At 42.9% G+C, this 17886-nt stretch overlaps 1 protein-coding gene across 2 annotated transcripts in view; it reads left to right on the top strand.

The window, feature by feature from the left end:
- The window catches only part of SEMA4B (semaphorin 4B), a 273822-nt gene that overhangs the window by 245427 nt on the left and 10509 nt on the right, over positions 1 to 17886 (top strand). For both annotated transcript variants that reach the window (XM_088472934.1, XM_088472935.1), the window contains 3 exons: positions 13925 to 14076; positions 14180 to 14242; positions 16466 to 16564. In XM_088472934.1, coding sequence (XP_088329060.1) covers positions 13925 to 14076; positions 14180 to 14242; positions 16466 to 16564 — 314 coding nt within the window. The remainder of the gene's footprint in view (positions 1 to 13924; positions 14077 to 14179; positions 14243 to 16465; positions 16565 to 17886) is intronic.

Here is a 17886-nt window from a genome sequence, read left to right as displayed (position 1 = left end):
GTAAGGTATTGGAGTGGTGTGTTTTTTTTCGCCCATGTCCTTTTTGCTTTTTATATATCTTATTTTAGAGTCTCATACAGATGTGTCCACATAAATCTATCCTCCATGCACTACAAGTCGCGCCACATAAAACGCGGGAGCTCCGTGTACCTTGGTAGTGCCGAGCATGTTCCGTGCAACTTTTTACCTTCAAATGCGTCTTATTCACACAGTGATCTGAATAGCTTCTGCTGATTAAAATGATATGCGGCATGCCTATGTTCTGTGTGCATCTGCGGGTGTATCTGCATGTAAAATGTTACGTTACAGTGTCAGCCGCTGTAACCAGGGCTTAAAGTGGTCCTGGAAAGGTGGTGGAACTCATTTGAGAGCAATGACAGTATGAAATACATTTTAGATGCTTTTTTAGCACTCCTGCCATCAGCTGAGTCTACAATGTTAGATCACTTAAACAAAAAATTCTATATCATCGGTGTTATTTTTCTGTCGTGCCTCTGAGTTTTTTATGGGGTCCCCACAATCTAGTCTATGTCACTTGGATGCCCAATGTTTTTTTTGCAACCCCTATGTATTGCCTTTGCTTGATTATTTCCTTCCCTATATGCTGGTTTCTCTGGAGAAATTGAACCTTGAGTGAGTGGCTCTCTGTCTGTGGGACTTTTGTGCAGGGACTTGGTGGAGGTGGAACTAGTTCCACCTACCATTAGAGGTGATGGAACTCAGTTCCACCCCGTTCCTGCCCACTTTAACCCCTGGCTGTAACACTGTAATGTAGTGTTTTGCATGCAGATACACCCGCAGACGCACAGAGAATATAGGCATGCTGCATATTTATTTAATCAGCAGAAGCTGTTTGAGCATATTATTCACATAACTGTGCAAATAAGACGCATTTGAAGGTAAAAGTCGCACAGAAGTCGCTCGGCGCTACTGAGCCACGACATGGCGCGATTAGAAGGGCTCTTTAACGCGCAAGGAGGCTAGATGCATGAGGACACATCTGTATGTGACCAAATGCTAGTGCAGCCTCGAGTAGCTGCATTTTCACATTTCAAAGCATATCAAGCCAACTCATTGAACGCTAATGTGTGTTTGGAAGTCCTCACTATATGAACATAGCAAATTTTCAAGCGGATGGTTGAAAGAGCAGCGCAAATCTGTAAGGCAGGGATGATTTGTCCCCTGGTGCCAGGACGTTAAAGGATTTTCACGGTTTGTAAATTACATTTCGCTCAACTCTGTAAAGCATCAAAGAGTAACACATCTCTTTCAAAGAGGGTTGTGTCTCTGTGGGCTGTTTACTTTAGTGCCAAACTCTAAAACTTAACTGCTGTGAATGAAGCTCTGCATGGGGAAATATGATCAGTGTTTAGAGGACTGATAGGTGTGGGGGCTTGATGGGACAAGGGGTTGCTGAATGTCCCTAGGTATGAAGGCCACTGTACTATCCAATTTTTAAAAAGTGCTTAACTCTGGGTAAATGCTTACCCTCTATTATATAAATCACAATATCAGATTTATATTCACTGAAATTCTTTCACTCATTTAATCAATTCCCAATTAAAGAAGGACCCAATAGTATGTTGTTGTTTTTACATTAAGACCCATCTTCAGCTAGCAGAGGCTCTGAGATCGCAGGAGCAGGTGTATTAAGCTCTGGAAAGAGATAAAGTACCAGCCACTCAGCTCCTAACTGTCATGTTACAAAAAATGTGAAAAATGACAGGAGCTGATTGGTTGGAACTTTATCATTCTCTAATCTATCACTCTCCAGAGCTTAATACATCTGCCCGTAATAGTCCCATAATGCTCCAGCCAGGAGAGACTCAAACTCCTGTAGATGCTGATTTTTCCATGAGGCTATAATTTGGTAAAATATCCTCTACGCGGGTTCCTAGTCCACAACCACCATATTATAACAAAAGAATCCTCGTTTCCCAAGCTGCTACTCAAACAAAGCAACACCCCAGTTGTAATGCAACTTTTTTTTGTGGACAGCCAAATAGGATAATCTAAACTAGATATTTTTTTCATAGATCATGAGTATTTTTTTCCTAAACGAACACTTTGGACGATGAGGCCTCCTAATAAGCCTGTTAGCCCTTTTTTAAGTTAGTTGGAAAACTCAGAATCACAGCTGTACTTACAGAAAAGAAAAAAAGAATAGCATCTTAGAGAAGTGAAATTGGTCTTTATAATGTGGTCTATAGTAACCAGTCAGATGTAGTAAGTGCAAGCTAGAGGAATGAAGGCCAATATGTGATTGAAACAATGAGTGTCAGGACATTTACACCATTTGTACCATTATGTATGTCTGCCCACGTGTAAATTCCTGGAACCTGTGCCTTAATTTTTTGTGTCCATTTTATGTCCCAATGTATTTCAGCACCGGAAGTATACCCTTGTGTGCTTTCCTCTACTTCTGTGCTAATACTTGCAGATGTTTGTTTTTTTAAAAAGCCCAAACAATCCAGTCAATTACAAAGCAGTTGGGTCTCATTTAATTTAATTGCTGAATCAATAAGGATTGAGGTACAAGTCTTCCTGTGTTGCCTTTCCAACCTAAACCACAACTGAAGTTTGCTATTTCTAATTAATCTATATTCAGAACAAATGTCTTGCACACTTGGAAAACAGATGCAGTACTCCAGGGCTGTGCTAGTAAAGTTGAAGACAAAAATTGTAGCAGGAATAGTTAATGTGTATCTTGTGACAAATGTATATGTGCAATTTTATATACCTGACTGTAGGTGTAGACACTGTAAGATCCTGCACACTGTTATCATATCTACCTCACTAGAAGCCATTGTCCTCTGTCAGCCTGTTTACGCTGTAAGTCTCTCTGCCAAGTCCAACAATGTTATACAGCTGAATCATTCAGTGTTTTACAGCTGGCCACATACAGGATGTTGCCATTTATAATGGACAAATGGTACATTATCACCAATCGGTGGGTCGGTGGACGGGGGATGGGGTCCCGTTAGAAGAGCAGTATCCCAAAATAATGCACTTGGATAATTTTTGGACATTGGGCCAACCACATCAACAACTATGTGGTCTATAGAGACCCCAACAGCAGGACATAGCTTATTTGATTATCAATATCAGCTCCAAATAGTTGTAGTTTATTCACTGATACAAATAGCACCTATCAGTGTGGGACTAATCACAGTGCCTTGCAAAAGCATTCACCCCCCCCTTTGCTTTTTCCCTTTTTTGTGACATTACAACCTGCAAATTATTTTATTTTTTTATCTGACTTTTATGTGATGGATCTGCACAAAATAGTCTAACTTGGTGAAGTGAAATGAGAAAAATATAAAATAAAAAAGAATCTTTATAAATAAAATATGGAAAATTGGCATGCGCATATGTAATCACCCCTTTTGCTACGAAGCCCCTCAAAAGTTCTGGTGCAACCAATTACCTTCAGAAGTCACATAATTAGTGAAATGAAGTCCACCTGTGTGAAATCTAAGTGTCACATGATCTGTCAGTATAAACACACCTTTTCTGAAAGGCCCCAGAGGCTACAACGCCACTAAGCAAGAGGCATCACACCATGAAGACCAAGGAGCTCTCCAAACAAGTCAGGGGCAAAGTTGTTGAGAAGTACAATTCTGGGTTGGGTTATAAAAAAAAATATCTAAATCTTTGATGATCCCCCGGAGCACCATCAAATCCGTCATCATCAAATGGCAAGAACATGTTACCACAACAAACCTGCCGAGAGGGCCGCCCACCAAAACTCACAGACCGGCAAGGAGGGCATTAATCAGAGAGGCAGCACAGAGACCAAAGGTAACCCTGAAGGAGCTGCAGAGTTCCACAGCAGAGACTGGTGTATCTGTGCATGTGACCACAATAATCTGTACACTCCATAGAGCTGGGCTTTATGGAAGAGTGGCCAGAAAAAAGCCATTACTTAGTGATAAAAATAAGAAGACACGATTTGAGTTTGCCAAAAGGCATGTGGGCGTCTCCCCAAATGTATGGAGGAAGGTGCTCTGGTCAGATGAGACTAAAATGTAACTTTTCGGTAACCAACGAAAACGCTATGTCTGGAGCAAACCCAACACATCCCATCATCCCAAGTACACCATCCCCACAGTGAAACATGGTGGTGGCAGCATCATGCTGTGGGGATGTTTTTCAGCAGCAGGGATTGGGAAACTGATTTGAGTCGAGGGAAAGATGGATGGTGCTAAATACAGGGATATTCTTGAGCAATACCAGTTTGTCTGACTGTGATTTGAGACTGGGACGGAGGTTCACCTTCCAGCACGGTTTCCCAACTACGGTTCTCAAGGCACACTAACAGTCCAGGTTTTAGGGATAGCCATACTTGAGCACAAGTGACTTAATTAGTACCTCAGTTATATTGATTTAACGATCTGTGCACAATCATGGATATCACTAAAACCAGGACTGTTAGTGTGCCTTGAGGACCGAGGTTGGGAATCACTGTTCCAGCAGGACAATGACCCGAAGCATACTGCTAAAGCAACACCCGAGTGGTTTAGGGGGAAACATTTAAATGTGTTGGAATGGCCTTGTCAAAGCCCAGATCTCAATCCAATTGAGAATCTGTGGTCAGACGTGAAGATTGCTTCAACGTGAAGGAGGAATTTCAGTTTTGCCTTGAGGAATGGGCAAGATGTGGCAAGCTCATAGAGACTTATCCAAAGCGACTTGCAGCTGTAATTGCCTCAAGGTGGCTTGACAAAGTACTGACTTTAGGGGGGTGAATAGTTATGCACGCTGAAGTTTTCTGTTATGTTGTCCTAAATGTTGTTTGATTCACAATATAAAAAAACTCACAACTTCACAGTTGTAGGCATGTTCTGTGAATGAAATGATGCACACCTTCAAGCAATCCATTTTAATTCCAGGTTGTGAGGCAACAAAACATGGAAAATGCAAAGGGGGTGAATACTTTTGCAAGGCACTGTACCTGGGCCATTTTACCTAGATTCCACATTTGTCTATGGCATACACCAATAAGCCATAACATTAAAAGCACCTTACTAATATTGAGGTCCACCTCATGCTGCCAAAACAGCTCTGACACATCGAGGCATGGATTCCACAAGACCTCTGAAGGTGTCCTGTGGCATCTGGCACCAAGCCGTTAGCAGCAGATCCTTTTAGTCCTGTAAGTAGCGAGGTGGGGCCTCCATGGCTTGGATTTGTATTTCCAGCACATACCACAGATGCATGATCGGATTGAAATGTGGAAAGTTTGTAGGGCAAGTAAATAACTTGGGGGAATTCAATTTTTTTTACTGCAGCTGTAATGAATGGGCACCTGACGGAGTAAATCAATTGTTGCTCCAATTAGGCGTGAGTACTACGTTTGCACACAAATGTAAGAATTCTGTGATTTGGCCACTACTTTAAACGTGCTGCCACTTTGTGCTGCTAAACCCGGTGCTTTTGGGCACAATAAGCACGATAAAGGGCGCCCAAAACAATTGAATTGCTCTTACAGTCGCCCATTAATTATCGTGGCCCAAAAACACAATTGAATTTCCCTCCTTGAACTCTATCATGTTCCTCGCACCATTCCTGAACAATATTTGCAGTGTGTCAGTGCGTATTATCCTGTGGAAAGAAGCCATTCACGTGATGTAAAAGAAAACCTGATTCAGCAGACTAGGCCACCTGGTCTGACGCTCATGTGCCCATGGTAAGCACTTTGGCGGTGGACAGAGGACAGCATGGGCACTCTGACCGGTCTGCAGCTACCCAGCCTGCTGTGATGCACTGTGTGTTCTGACACCTTTCTATCATAGCCAGCTTTTCCTTTTCAGCAATTTATGCTACAGAAGCTCTAATGTGGAAAAGGACTAGATGGGTTAGCCTTCACTACCCACGCGCATCAATGAGTCTTGGGCACCCATATCTCTCTCGCCAGTACACTGGTTGACCTTCCTTGGACCACTTGAGGTAGGTACTAATCACTGCATACTGATGCTCTGACTCCGTCATCTAGCCATCACAGTTTGGCCCTCAGATCCTTACACTTGCCCATTTTTACTGCATCCAACACATCGACTTCAAGAACGGAGTGTTCACTTGCTGCGTAATATATCCCACCCCATGACCGGTGCCATAGGATGCGACAAGACCGCACACTGGAGCGAGGGAGACGCTAGGCGCAGGCCGAGTCATGTGGCTTGTTGCAGTTTACTCCATTATTTTTAATTTCTGATTAACTTTAACATGGTTTTTAACTTATAATGCTGTCACCATTCTTTTAATACAACCTTTTATACCTTTGTATTCTGCTTCTCATTCAGTTTTTTCTTCTTCTCTCCGCCTGGACGTTATGTTTCCGCTGCTTGCACACCCTGCCAGATATAACCTACACAGTGCGCCCAAGATGGCTGCCTCGGATGGTTCTTTCTTTGCCAGGATGTGAATCTATTCATTCAGTGCATATCATATTACATAAGCTTCAGTCACCCATATATGTCATGCCCGAACTGCATCACTGTTTGCTGAATTTTGCTATTCCCTGTTTTGTACCATGCACTTCCGCCCCACTGTATGCTATGCCGGTGTGCTATACCTCCACTGAATTGCATCCTCCATGGGCATTATGTACTTCATGTGGATCTATTCACACGTGGTATATTATACTGCCACAAACATGTCAGTATTCCCATATATGCCTTGGGTATTTGTACGGCATGTCTCCCACAGTGCAACCTTCATAGTGTACCCAAGATGGCTGCCTCACCTGGTACACTCATGGATGGGATGAAAAATACATGGACCTGATGACTATGGTGGGACCCTACTCCAAGATGGCTGCCTCATCTGGTACCTTTCGTGGGTGGAAATTATAACCTGTGGAAGTTGTTTTCCAAAATGTCTGCACCAACTTTGCAATATGCTTACTGTGCACAGTGTTCTCCCCAGGCTGTTTTTTGCGGGTGCACCACCCAGCACTTTGGAAGCCTGCAAGTGGGGACAGTATCTTCGAGCTGTATAAAAAGGACCAGATCCTACAGATTTTGCAGCTTTTTCATAATCAGACGACTGGGCCTCTAATAATAAGAGGATAATTAATATATGAAATGTTATTTCAAGTTGAAATCATTATAAGGTCAGGGTTTAAAACCTTTTATTATTTTTGCGAAGGCCCCCACCTGGCTACTTCTTGATGCCACCCGGCTGGAAAATTTTCTGGGGAGAACACTGGTGCTCTCTAGGTTTCAGTTGTTTAATTATCTCTGTGTGGTTTTCTATTTTCTGCAATACCAAATCCTTATACAATGTACCATATTTTTGATATCTGTAAAGCGACATTGAGTCCTTCGGGAGATAGTGCTATATAAATAATTGTTATTAATCATGTTATTCATTTCACCTGTCAGTGGTTTTAATGTTATGGCTGATCAGTGTGTATATCTCCAATACCAAATTCAGCAGAGCTAGGCTACTTGAAGCTCACCAGATGCTGTGGAACTACAAGTCCTGTGTTATGTCCCTAATATTGGAACTGTCACTGATCATGTACAGCACCTCTGATCAGCATATTGTATTTGCAGGATAATTGAATCTCAAGAGCTTATTCTAGTTGTTTTATCCCACCTTTTCTAAGGCGGCTGATCTTTGCACCAACTACTTTATTATTTCAATGGGAACGGTTTTCTCCCACTTTTATACTGAAATTGGTAAGTTTTCCTACTATCAAAGAATTCCCATCTTTGTTGATGCCGGATGGTGCACACAAGCTGTGCCTAAATGCTGAAATCTACAAGGAACATGTGTCCAAATCTTTTTTTCTTTCTTTTGACATGTCACAACTGGAAATGTCAAGGCTGCTCAGACAAGTTAATGAACGTTAATAACAGGCTGCGGTCTAATGTTGTGAAACACGGCATGAAAGATGACAAAGGTCAGGATGCATTTGTAGATTGTGCCTCACAGGAGGCCCAGGCACCAAACCGAACAATCCCTTAACCAGTTCTCTTCAATTAATTTGTCCGCTTGGCACAATCTTGCTGTGTGGAGGATCGGTGCTTTTGGTGGGGAGTTTGTGTTCATAAGAGGCTGTAAATATCTTTCATAATCCTAGTTTATTGTCCCCACCCTAATTTAGTACATTAAAGTATTTTGTATAGCCCAGTCTAAAACATCAAGGCGTCCGAGTTATTCCTAGATTAGTGATTTATATGAGATAATTTGTAACCACCAGCAGATCAGTGGTGTATAATTTACAGTTATTTACCAGGACGTACATCAAAGTTGATTTGTCAGTTGTTAAAAGAAAACAAAAGTCAAAGTAAACATTTATCTTATATGAAGGAGCTTTACATATTGATGGCCCATTATATATACATTTCCATGCAATGAATGCACTTCAGATATTTGTAATTTAATTGTTATTGTTCCAAATCTGAAGTTGTGTAAAGATTTTAAAGCAATGTTGCAGTTTTTACAGAAACCGAACTAGCAGATTGAGCACTAGCTGTAGTTTATTATTATTTATATAGCTCCATACAGGGCCTGATTCAGACCTGGACGTTAAGCTGCGAACGCACGCTATGGCCGATAATCGCATGTTTGCGCATGCGGCAATATGCGCTTGCGCGAGTCACTCATTGCGGTCAGGAATTGTGCGCTCGTAGGACACAGACTGGACGCTACTTTGAGTGACAGTGCCGTTTGTGGGTGGTAACAGGGGAAGGTGCTTGTGAACGGGGGAGTGGATGTGTGAACGCAGGCGTGTCTGGGCGTCTAAACGGCATTTTAGGGGTGTGCATAATTAGCAAGGAAGTGTACTTGTACACGTCACTTGGTGGTATTTTAGCCAGCACTGATCGCAGTGTTTGAGGTGGGCTAGGGTCTACCTCAAGCGCTGCGTGCAGCTCCGATGGCTCTCGATGTTACCAATTAATCACACACTTCCTGGAGATGACATGTGCTAAGAAAGAAAGGTGGGCGGCTTTATACCCCGGCATTCGCTCGCTCTGCCGTCGCTCTCTAAGACATAGACAGACAGTGCGCTCGCGGCATTTGCATAACCGGCCCCTTTTAGCTGCGTGAGAGAGCAGCTTAGCTTCCGGGTCTGAATGAGCTCCACAGTCCGCAGTGCTTTACAGGGAACATTTGGCCATTCACATCGGCCCCTGCTCCAGTGGAACTTACTCGCACAATCTCTAGAGGCTATTCAGCTCTTACTTGGGAATTTAGGGCCTGATTCAGACCCACTCGCGAGCGGCTGTACGCTCGCAAGTGGGTCGATGGTCTGCACTGAGCATGCGCACGACGGAGGGAGCTCCGTCGTGCGCATGCGCCAGACACGACGAGCGAAGGACTTTCCTTCGCTCGTTGTGTCCGATCAAAGGGGGCGTGCTGTCAATGTTGATTGACAGCACGCCCCCTTTGGTGGGCGTGCCGGGGGCGTGCCTCCCTGACGGGGGCGTTCCCACGGGAACGCCTCCCGTCAGAAGCCGGCCCACTGACATCACTAGTGATGTCAGTGGGAGTGATTTTGGCTCTGATAGAGCCAAAATCACTCCGGAGCTTGTTGTTGAAAACCTCAACCGCAGGCTCCGGCTCGCAATTTCGATGGTCGCGATGGTCACGACCATCGCGGCCATCAAAATGCACGCTCGTATAGCCTGTGGGTGGTGACCCACAGCTATACGAGCGTCCAGGAGGACGCTCCATGAAAAAGGAGCCCGGCCCTCATGCAGAGCGTGCGCTCTGCTCAGAGCGTACGGCTCTGAATGAGGGCCTTAGCTCCCAGGGTAAGTGCTATTCAATTACTTCCCGCAACTAGCCCTGAGGCTGCAATTATCGCAGATTTCTGCTCAGCCTGCTGAGGTGTGAGCAGATATCCATGTTAAGTAGGGCTTAGGGGCTAGCCACAACCTGACAGTTGCATCACATTCTGCACTTAGCCTGGGAGCTGCAGCTTAATGCGGGTAACCACGGGAATTATCACAGGCAATAGTGGTCATTGTGGGAAGTAATTGAACAAGTGAGAATTGAATCACCCCCTATATTTCCTACCAATGCATACAAACTAGGGATCATTTTTGTCAAAAGCCAACTAACCTACCAGCATATATTTGGATTGTGGGAGGAGACCTAAGTACCCAGAGGAAATCCACGCAAACACAGGGAGAATATACAAACTCCACACAGTTAGGGCTGTGGTGGGAATCGAACCCAAGACCTCAGTGATGTGAGGCAGTAATGCTAACGATTGCACCAGCTTTATTTGCACTGGGTGGACGATTGCATACAATTCAGCTTATTTAATATGAAGATATATAAATAACAGATAAGAAATAAGACTAGCATTGTATCAAGAAAACTTTTCTAGAAGTCTTATTTTTAGTACTTTGGGTATCGGGAATGGCAGCAGGTTACAAGTAGGCAGATGCATTCTCTTTAGACACACAGATTTATAAGTTCATTAGTAATATACAGCAGTATTCATTGAGCATGCCTATACTTCTGTACGTGTGGTCATTAATTATAACTTTAATACAAGGCCGAAACTAGGATATCTGTCACCCGGTGCAAGGCAGCAATTTTGCGCCCCCCTCCCTTCCCGTACCTGGATTTTGTCCTTGCTCCTCCATAAGGCAGTGCATTACTCAGACGTCCCTGGTATAGTGACTTACATTATTCCATACACCATAATGCCCATTACACATTATGCCACTGTAATGCCTATTACCAAAGTACCACTTACATATTTGCCCGACACAATTTTATGCCCCACAGTAATGCTTCTAATTACTTTAAAATTACCTGCTCGTTGCCATGGGGTTTCATGCTCGTTGCCAGGGGTTACATGCTCATTGCCAGGGGGTTTCATGCTTGTTGTCAGGGGATTTATGCTCATTGCCAGGGGGTTTCATGCTTTTTGTCAGGGGTTCTATGCTCGTTGCCATGGGGTTCCATGCTCGTTGCCATGGGGGTTTATGCTCAGCCAGGGGGGTTTATGCTCGTTGCCAGGGGGGTTTGAAGGGAGAAGATGCAGCTCTCAACATCCTCTCCATGCAGCGCCAGCGTTCCCGGCACTTCCAGGAACGCTGTGTGCATTGCGCTCTGCTAACAGACACTAGAGGTCCAGTAGGACCTCTAGCATCTGTCTCTTCCTTGGCGGCGGCCATTTTTTGATGGCCGTTTTCAGCAGAGTCCATGCGGACGGCTAGTCCGCATGGAATCTGCTGAAAACGGCCATCCAAAAATGGCCGCCGCCAAGAAAGAGACACACTAGAGGTCCAGTAAGGACCTCTAGCATTAGTCTCCTCTTCGGCGGCGGCCATTTTCAGATGGCAGAGTCTGCTTTTTCACCCCCCCGCAATCCCCTCCCGGTGCACGTGCACCTCTAGCCCCCCCTAGTTGCGGCCCTGATTAATATCCTTTATTAGCTATATAGTGTCAACATGTTATGCATGATGTTACAATCGGTTTAATATTTGTCCCTTTTACAGTGGAGCTTACAGTCAAAATTCTCTACCACAAGCAGGTGTCTTACCTCTTTTTGTATTCCCCATTCTCATTGTTTTTTGTTTTGTTTTACTTTTACTTGTTTGGTGACATTTGTAAAGCGAAATGGAATATGTTGGCACTCCTATAAATGTTAATAAATAAATAATACACGCCAGGGCCAACCTTGTCATAGAAACCAATTACCTAGAATTCCTATATGATGAGATAAAATATGTGTAGATATTGTAGTTCTAATAATATACTACAAAGGGAAGAAAAAACGAAATGTTCCAGAAGATCTGTGCCCCTTATGATTTGGAGGAAGCAGGCGTCCTGCTGCTGAACATATTGATATCCTGTTTCTGTGCCAAAGATCTCTATCCGCCAGCGCAGGCAATATGTGCTTTTGTGCCTGGCCATAGGAAATAAAAAGGTGCACAGGGGAATAGTGATCACCTCATGGATATTAATGAACTGGAAAGCTAGTCAATGGGCACTGTTTGTCATTTACCTTTTAGTCTTGCATACTTCCTAGGGATCAATTTACTCATGCGGTGTCTGTATAGGAGGTGGAATGGAGACTGCTTGTTTTCTTCCAACATGCAGAGCACTCCCTTGCTAATTATTCATGTACTTTTCCTCTTGCGGAATATTAATTTTCCCCTTGCTGACTCTTTCTTTAAAGAAAATATTTCCACTCGTTGTATAAATCCACATCAGGGCCGAAACTAGGATATCTGTTACCCGGTGCAAGGCAGCAATTTTGCGCCTCCTCCCTTCCTGTACCTGGATTTTGTCCTTGCTCCTCCATAAGGCAGTGCACTACTCAGACGTCCCTGGTATAGTGACTTACATTATTCCACACACCATAATGCCCATTACACATTATGCCACACACTGTAATACCTATTACCAAAGTGCCACTTACATATTTGCCCGACACCATTTTATACCCCACAGTAAGGCTTCTAATTACTTTAACATTACCTGTTCGTTGTCAGGGGTTACATGCTTGTTGTCATGGGGTTTCATGCTTGTTGCCAGGGGGTTCCATGCTTGTTGCCATGGGGTTTATGTTCGTTGCCATGGGGTTTATGCTTGTTGCCACTGGTTACATGCTCATTGCCAGGGGTTGCATGTTCGTTGCCATGGGGTTTATGCTTCTTGCCATGGGGTTTCATGCTCGTTGCCAGGGGGGTTTATGCCCATTACTAGGGGGTTAATGCTCATTGCCAGGGGTTTTCAAGGGAGAAGATGCAGCTTTCTGCATCTTCTCCCGGCAGCGCCAGCCTAGTTGCGGCCCTGTCCACATATTCCTTCTGCTTTTTCATAGCCCTACTTTAAGGAACAGATTAGATCCTTTTCATGCATAATACTGAGCTTCAGCCGGTGGTATAACGCACCTCCTCACCATTCTGCCTGCAAGTGTGGACAACAATGGAAGTCTCTCTTACTCCTAGATAGAGCTAGGACACGAGCGTCACGCTGGCTATTCAGAAGTATTAAAATAAGTATGGGTCATCATGCTGCTCGCACAGTTCCCATAGGAAAAGCTCTACTACCAGGTCAACTTACAGTATGTGCTTGGTTTTACCTACAGCCTGACAACAGAAATAGCAGCAATGGTTACATGGTAAAATAACTTCGATCTGCATGTAATATTGGACTGATATGGACTTAGGTTAAAGTTCTCATGTATATATGTAAAACTAGCTGGTGTACCCAGTTTCATTTCCTTTATACCTTACATGCTAAACTTACATGCTTAGTTTATTTTGTGCCTATGGTGGGGCTGCAGCACAGTCCAATATTTAAATAGGGGAGCCACACCAACTGTCACCCTAACTGCTGCCAAACATCACTGGCAGTTAATGTAAGCTCCCCTACTTGAATAGTGGACTGCGCTGCAGCCCCGCCTCTAAAGCCACCACTCAACCAAGACAATGAACTTACAGTACTACAGCACTTGGGACATGTTACTGTGTCACCCTATCACCTAGCTGAGAGGAAACTTTTACCCACTTAAGGGGTTGAATTTCAAAAATCCCTGCTTAGTGGGTGCTTACATCACGGAAAAACTATACTCCCCAAATTTCATGTTTCCAGGTCAAGGGGTTTGTTTGGGCAGGGCGTTAATGTGCCAGTCAGTCAGGAGATTGAACAGGGGGAGGAAATATTTAGCCCTTTTCATCCATTAGGAGTCGAATTTAGAAAATCCCTGCTTAGTGGAAGACATACTAAACCAGGGGTTTAGGCTGTGTGTTGATGAGTCAGTCAGTCAAGACATTTATGTGTATGTGTTTATACACACAAACATTATATATAGAATGTTTGATATGGAATACATCGCTAACCAATTTTTCTACGGTCATGCCATTCTGTGTACATGCCCAGTGTGTGTGCTTGTTCCTGGACAAATCTATTTAGTTTGACATGTCTTTTGTCTCATGTACAGGTTCTCCAGAGAGGACGGTAAGGAGGTTTAATGCAGACGGAGTTAGTAACTACACCGCTCTACTGCTGAGTAAAGATGGGAGCAAGTTGTATGTGGGGGCGCGAGAAGCCCTGTTTTCACTGAACAGCACAAACTTTAAACCAATCTCAAGTGTAGGTATTCTTTAATCTGCTTCTTTTTTTTTTGTATAAGAGTGACAAAGATGTCCTGTGGCTTGACTCATAGTAATGCTGTGATTATTTACTCTTTTTCCAGCTGAAGTGGGAAACAGAGCCTCAGGTTAAGAAGAATTGTGTTTTCAAAGGAAAAAATGATCAGGTATGTTATAATGTTTAAATATATCTCACTTGCTTCTCTGCATTGCACACTTACAAAGCCTCTGCTGCTGTCCAGTGTGATTCCTATTATAACGGAGTCCAAGAAAAGGCCTACAGGGAGTTGCAGTGACGCTGCTTCCTATTTCTTGCTATATACTAGGTTGCATGGTTGGGCTTGGGTGCTGCTGTGCCAATCAGCTTTGTACTGATCTGTTAGAGCTGGGGTAATTAACAAGATTGGCAGCCCTAGAGTGGGCAACTCTCCCACTCTAGTGGACACAGTAAAATGGACCGGGGTCTTAAAAGTAAGAAGCAAATTATAAGCACAAATTTAAAATAAACTTTAATAACTCTCCAAAACTCTTGTTCACCACTTGATTAAATAAACAAATAATTAGAAACCGGACAGGGGTGTGTGAGAAGTGAATACATATATAGGTTAGGGTTTTGGAGTGGGGGTTTATATTAGAAGAGGGGTTTGGGAGTAAAGGAATGAACAAGGTAGGAAGGGGATTGAGAGTAAGAGAGGATGGGAGTGGGTTCAGAAGAAATGGAAGGAGGAAGAGGGGTTTGGAATAAGGGAAGGAGGAAGATGGGAGAAGGTTTTTGGAGTATGGGTAGGAGGAAAATAACAGACGTTTGTAAGTAAGGGAAGGAGAGAGGTGGGAAGGAGGTTTGGGAGTAAGAGAAGGAGGAAGATGGGAGAGGGGTTCAGTAGAAAAGGAAGGACAAGGATGGGAGATGGGTTAGAAGATAGGATAGGGATTCAGGAGAAAAGGAAGGGGGAAGATGGGAGTGGGGTTTGAGAATAAGGCAAAGAGTGAAATAAGAGAGTGGCTTGGGAGTAAGGGAAGGAGGTTTGGGAAAGGGAAGATGGGAGAGGAGGGATTCAGGAGTAAGGGAATGAGGTAGGTGGGAGAAAGTTTTGGTAGTAATTGGAGGAGGAAGGTTGGACAGTAGTTTGGCAGCTACCAACAATTAAATCACCTCCTGGTGTAAGGGAAATGGGAGTGTTAGGGAGTAAGGGGAGGCTGAAGGTGGGAGAGGAGTTACTGTAGCGAAGATGGGAGAGTGGTTTGAGGAATAAAAAGAAGATGGGTTTGGGAGTAAGTATAGATGGGAGAAGTTTTGGGAGTAAGGAAGGAGGAAGATGGGAGTGGGTTCTGGAGTAAGGGAAGGAGAAATATGGGGTAGGGTTTGGGAGTAAAGCTGACTACACATTAGATGACGTGTGTACCCAGCCGTCCCATGATGCGTTGGACTACATATCATGCGGTCCGTACACGCCACACAATCTGGTGAACGACCGCATGATATGTTGTTCACCAGCCGCATCCAAACGCATGGGGTTTTTCATCACATTGAGAGATTGAGCAGCATGTATGGCAGATCTGTCAATGCGATGAATGACCCTGCCGGATCAGGAGACATATCTTCTAATGTGTACCCACCATAAGGGAAGGAGGAAGATTGGAGAGTGTTTGGTAGCAAGAGAAGAAGGGACCGGGGTTTGGGATTAAGGGAAAGTGAAAGATGGGCGTAAGGAAATTAGAAAAATGGGAAAAGGGTTTCTAAGTAAGGGGACGAGATAGATTGGTCAGGGTTTGGGACTAGGGGAAATATAAAGGTGGAACAGAGGTTTGTGTAAAAGGATGGGAGAGGTGTTTGGGAGTAAGTGAAGGATTTAGGTGGGAGAGTGGGAAAGTGGGACAGGGATTTGGGTGTAAAGGAAGGTAGGAGAGGAGTTTGGGAATAGGGGAATGTTTTTGTTTTTTGTTTTTTTTTGCAGTAATGCAGTGTTTATTGTTCCAGTCTTCTTGTTTTTATACACTTGCGCCGTTAATGAATAAACACATAATAATTATGATGTAACCGAAAGCGGATGTACATCTCCTGTAATGGCGATCCACATCTGGTTCTATGTAAAAGTGGTAGAGCGGTGGATGGAGGGAGATTTGCTCAAGTACCAGTGGATCATCAAAAATTGCAAAAGGTCCCTAACTAGCAATCTGACTTTTTTTTTTTTTTTTTGTGGGGGTCAAATCCGAAATATCTAATTACAAGGTATCACCACTGTATTATATGAGGACTAGGAAGATCTACTAGGGAAGAGTCTGTTAGAGACTTTAGATTTGTATTTTACGTCATTTTATACGCAAAAACTAAATAACCAATGTTAGTATGAAAGCAAGTGGCACAACTTGAATCATGTTTATGGTTTCAGAGAGAATGTCAGAATTACATTAAGAGTCTTCTGCAGCTGAACAGCACACACCTGTACCCCTGCGGAACATATGCATTCAGCCCGAACTGCTCATTTATTGTAAGTACTCTCATTATCAATAGTGCAGAGCTCTCTCACTGGTTCATTGGGTTATTGATATCATAGCTTATGCTCACATTAATAGTCCTGGTGAACTTAATAGTCCTGGCTAACTCTGTTAGCAAATCTATTCTCTAAAGTACATGATAGACTGTTTTATACCCTATATTTAACTACCTTCATGTTTTAAGGCATTTTTTTCAGTGTTTTCCTTCCTTTATAGTCTTGTGCTAAGTGTTTTTACGTCTTTTTTTTTTTTTTTTCTTATACTCTTGAAACATCATGTAATCTTGGATATAATTCTATACAAGCGTTTTCCCGCAGCTTCACTTGCGTATGTATGTCTGTTATTGCTCAGCGGAACTAATTTTACAAAGACAGTAGTGGCATCTAATATTGTGATGTATATTTTATATTGTAGACATTGATCATAAAATGGATCTTGTAAACACTATTTTTGCAGTTTTTCCTTCACTTATTAACACAAAAAGATGCTTGGGGCTACTAACTCGTGAGCAAGCCACTTAACCTAAAGTAACGCTGAAAGGTTGCAAGTAACATGAGCAGCGACTCTATGATATGTAGCATTTGTCTTGGTACGCCATCTACTGGATTGACATGTATACTGCAACTCCATGAGTCAAGATAAGCTGCCTGATTAGTTCTTAATATATAGTTGTATTTTCCTACAAAATATATCTTGAGATATATATATATATTTTTATGTATTTATATATGCATACATATATAACTGTTTGTGTACGGGGTGTGCAATATTATATGTAGTCATTTTGGACTTGAGGAGCCTGTGCAAATTCCAATAAAAAAAAAAAAAAATTGTCGTCATAGTTCATAAACAGTCCCAAAAATATATATTTATATACATCTAGCCATTTTTGACTTGAGGAGCCTGCACACTGCACACGCTGTCTGTCAAGCGTCTGGTCCTTTATTGTTCCTCTCCCTGATGTCACTTTGAGATAATACATACCTCAGTTTCTTTCTAGGTGCCTAAGCTATACAATATTGACAACGCAATCCAAATTCATCCCACAGTTTTGCTGGAACGAATACAGACAAAAATTCATTATTTTTTTTTTGCCTCCATAGTTCATACACAGTGCCAATGAGTACACAACCATTACAACTTTATTATAAGTATAGTTTATAGCAGTATCCATGAATCATTTTTCTTCCTATTTTTGTATTATAGGCATAGTCTTATACTTTCTGATTACTGCAGAAAAAGCATTTTTTTTATTTTGCATTACTTATTTTTATTTTTTTGAGCTGGGGAAAATTTAATTTTATTAGCGGATTCC

The sequence above is a fragment of the Taudactylus pleione genome, unplaced genomic scaffold, assembly GCF_031769625.1.
Source record: "Taudactylus pleione unplaced genomic scaffold, aTauple2 ptg000129l, whole genome shotgun sequence".
Taxonomy (NCBI): Eukaryota; Metazoa; Chordata; class Amphibia; order Anura; family Myobatrachidae; genus Taudactylus; species Taudactylus pleione.
Note: the sequence above shows the minus strand (reverse complement) of the source record. Positions and strands in the feature narration are given on the sequence as shown.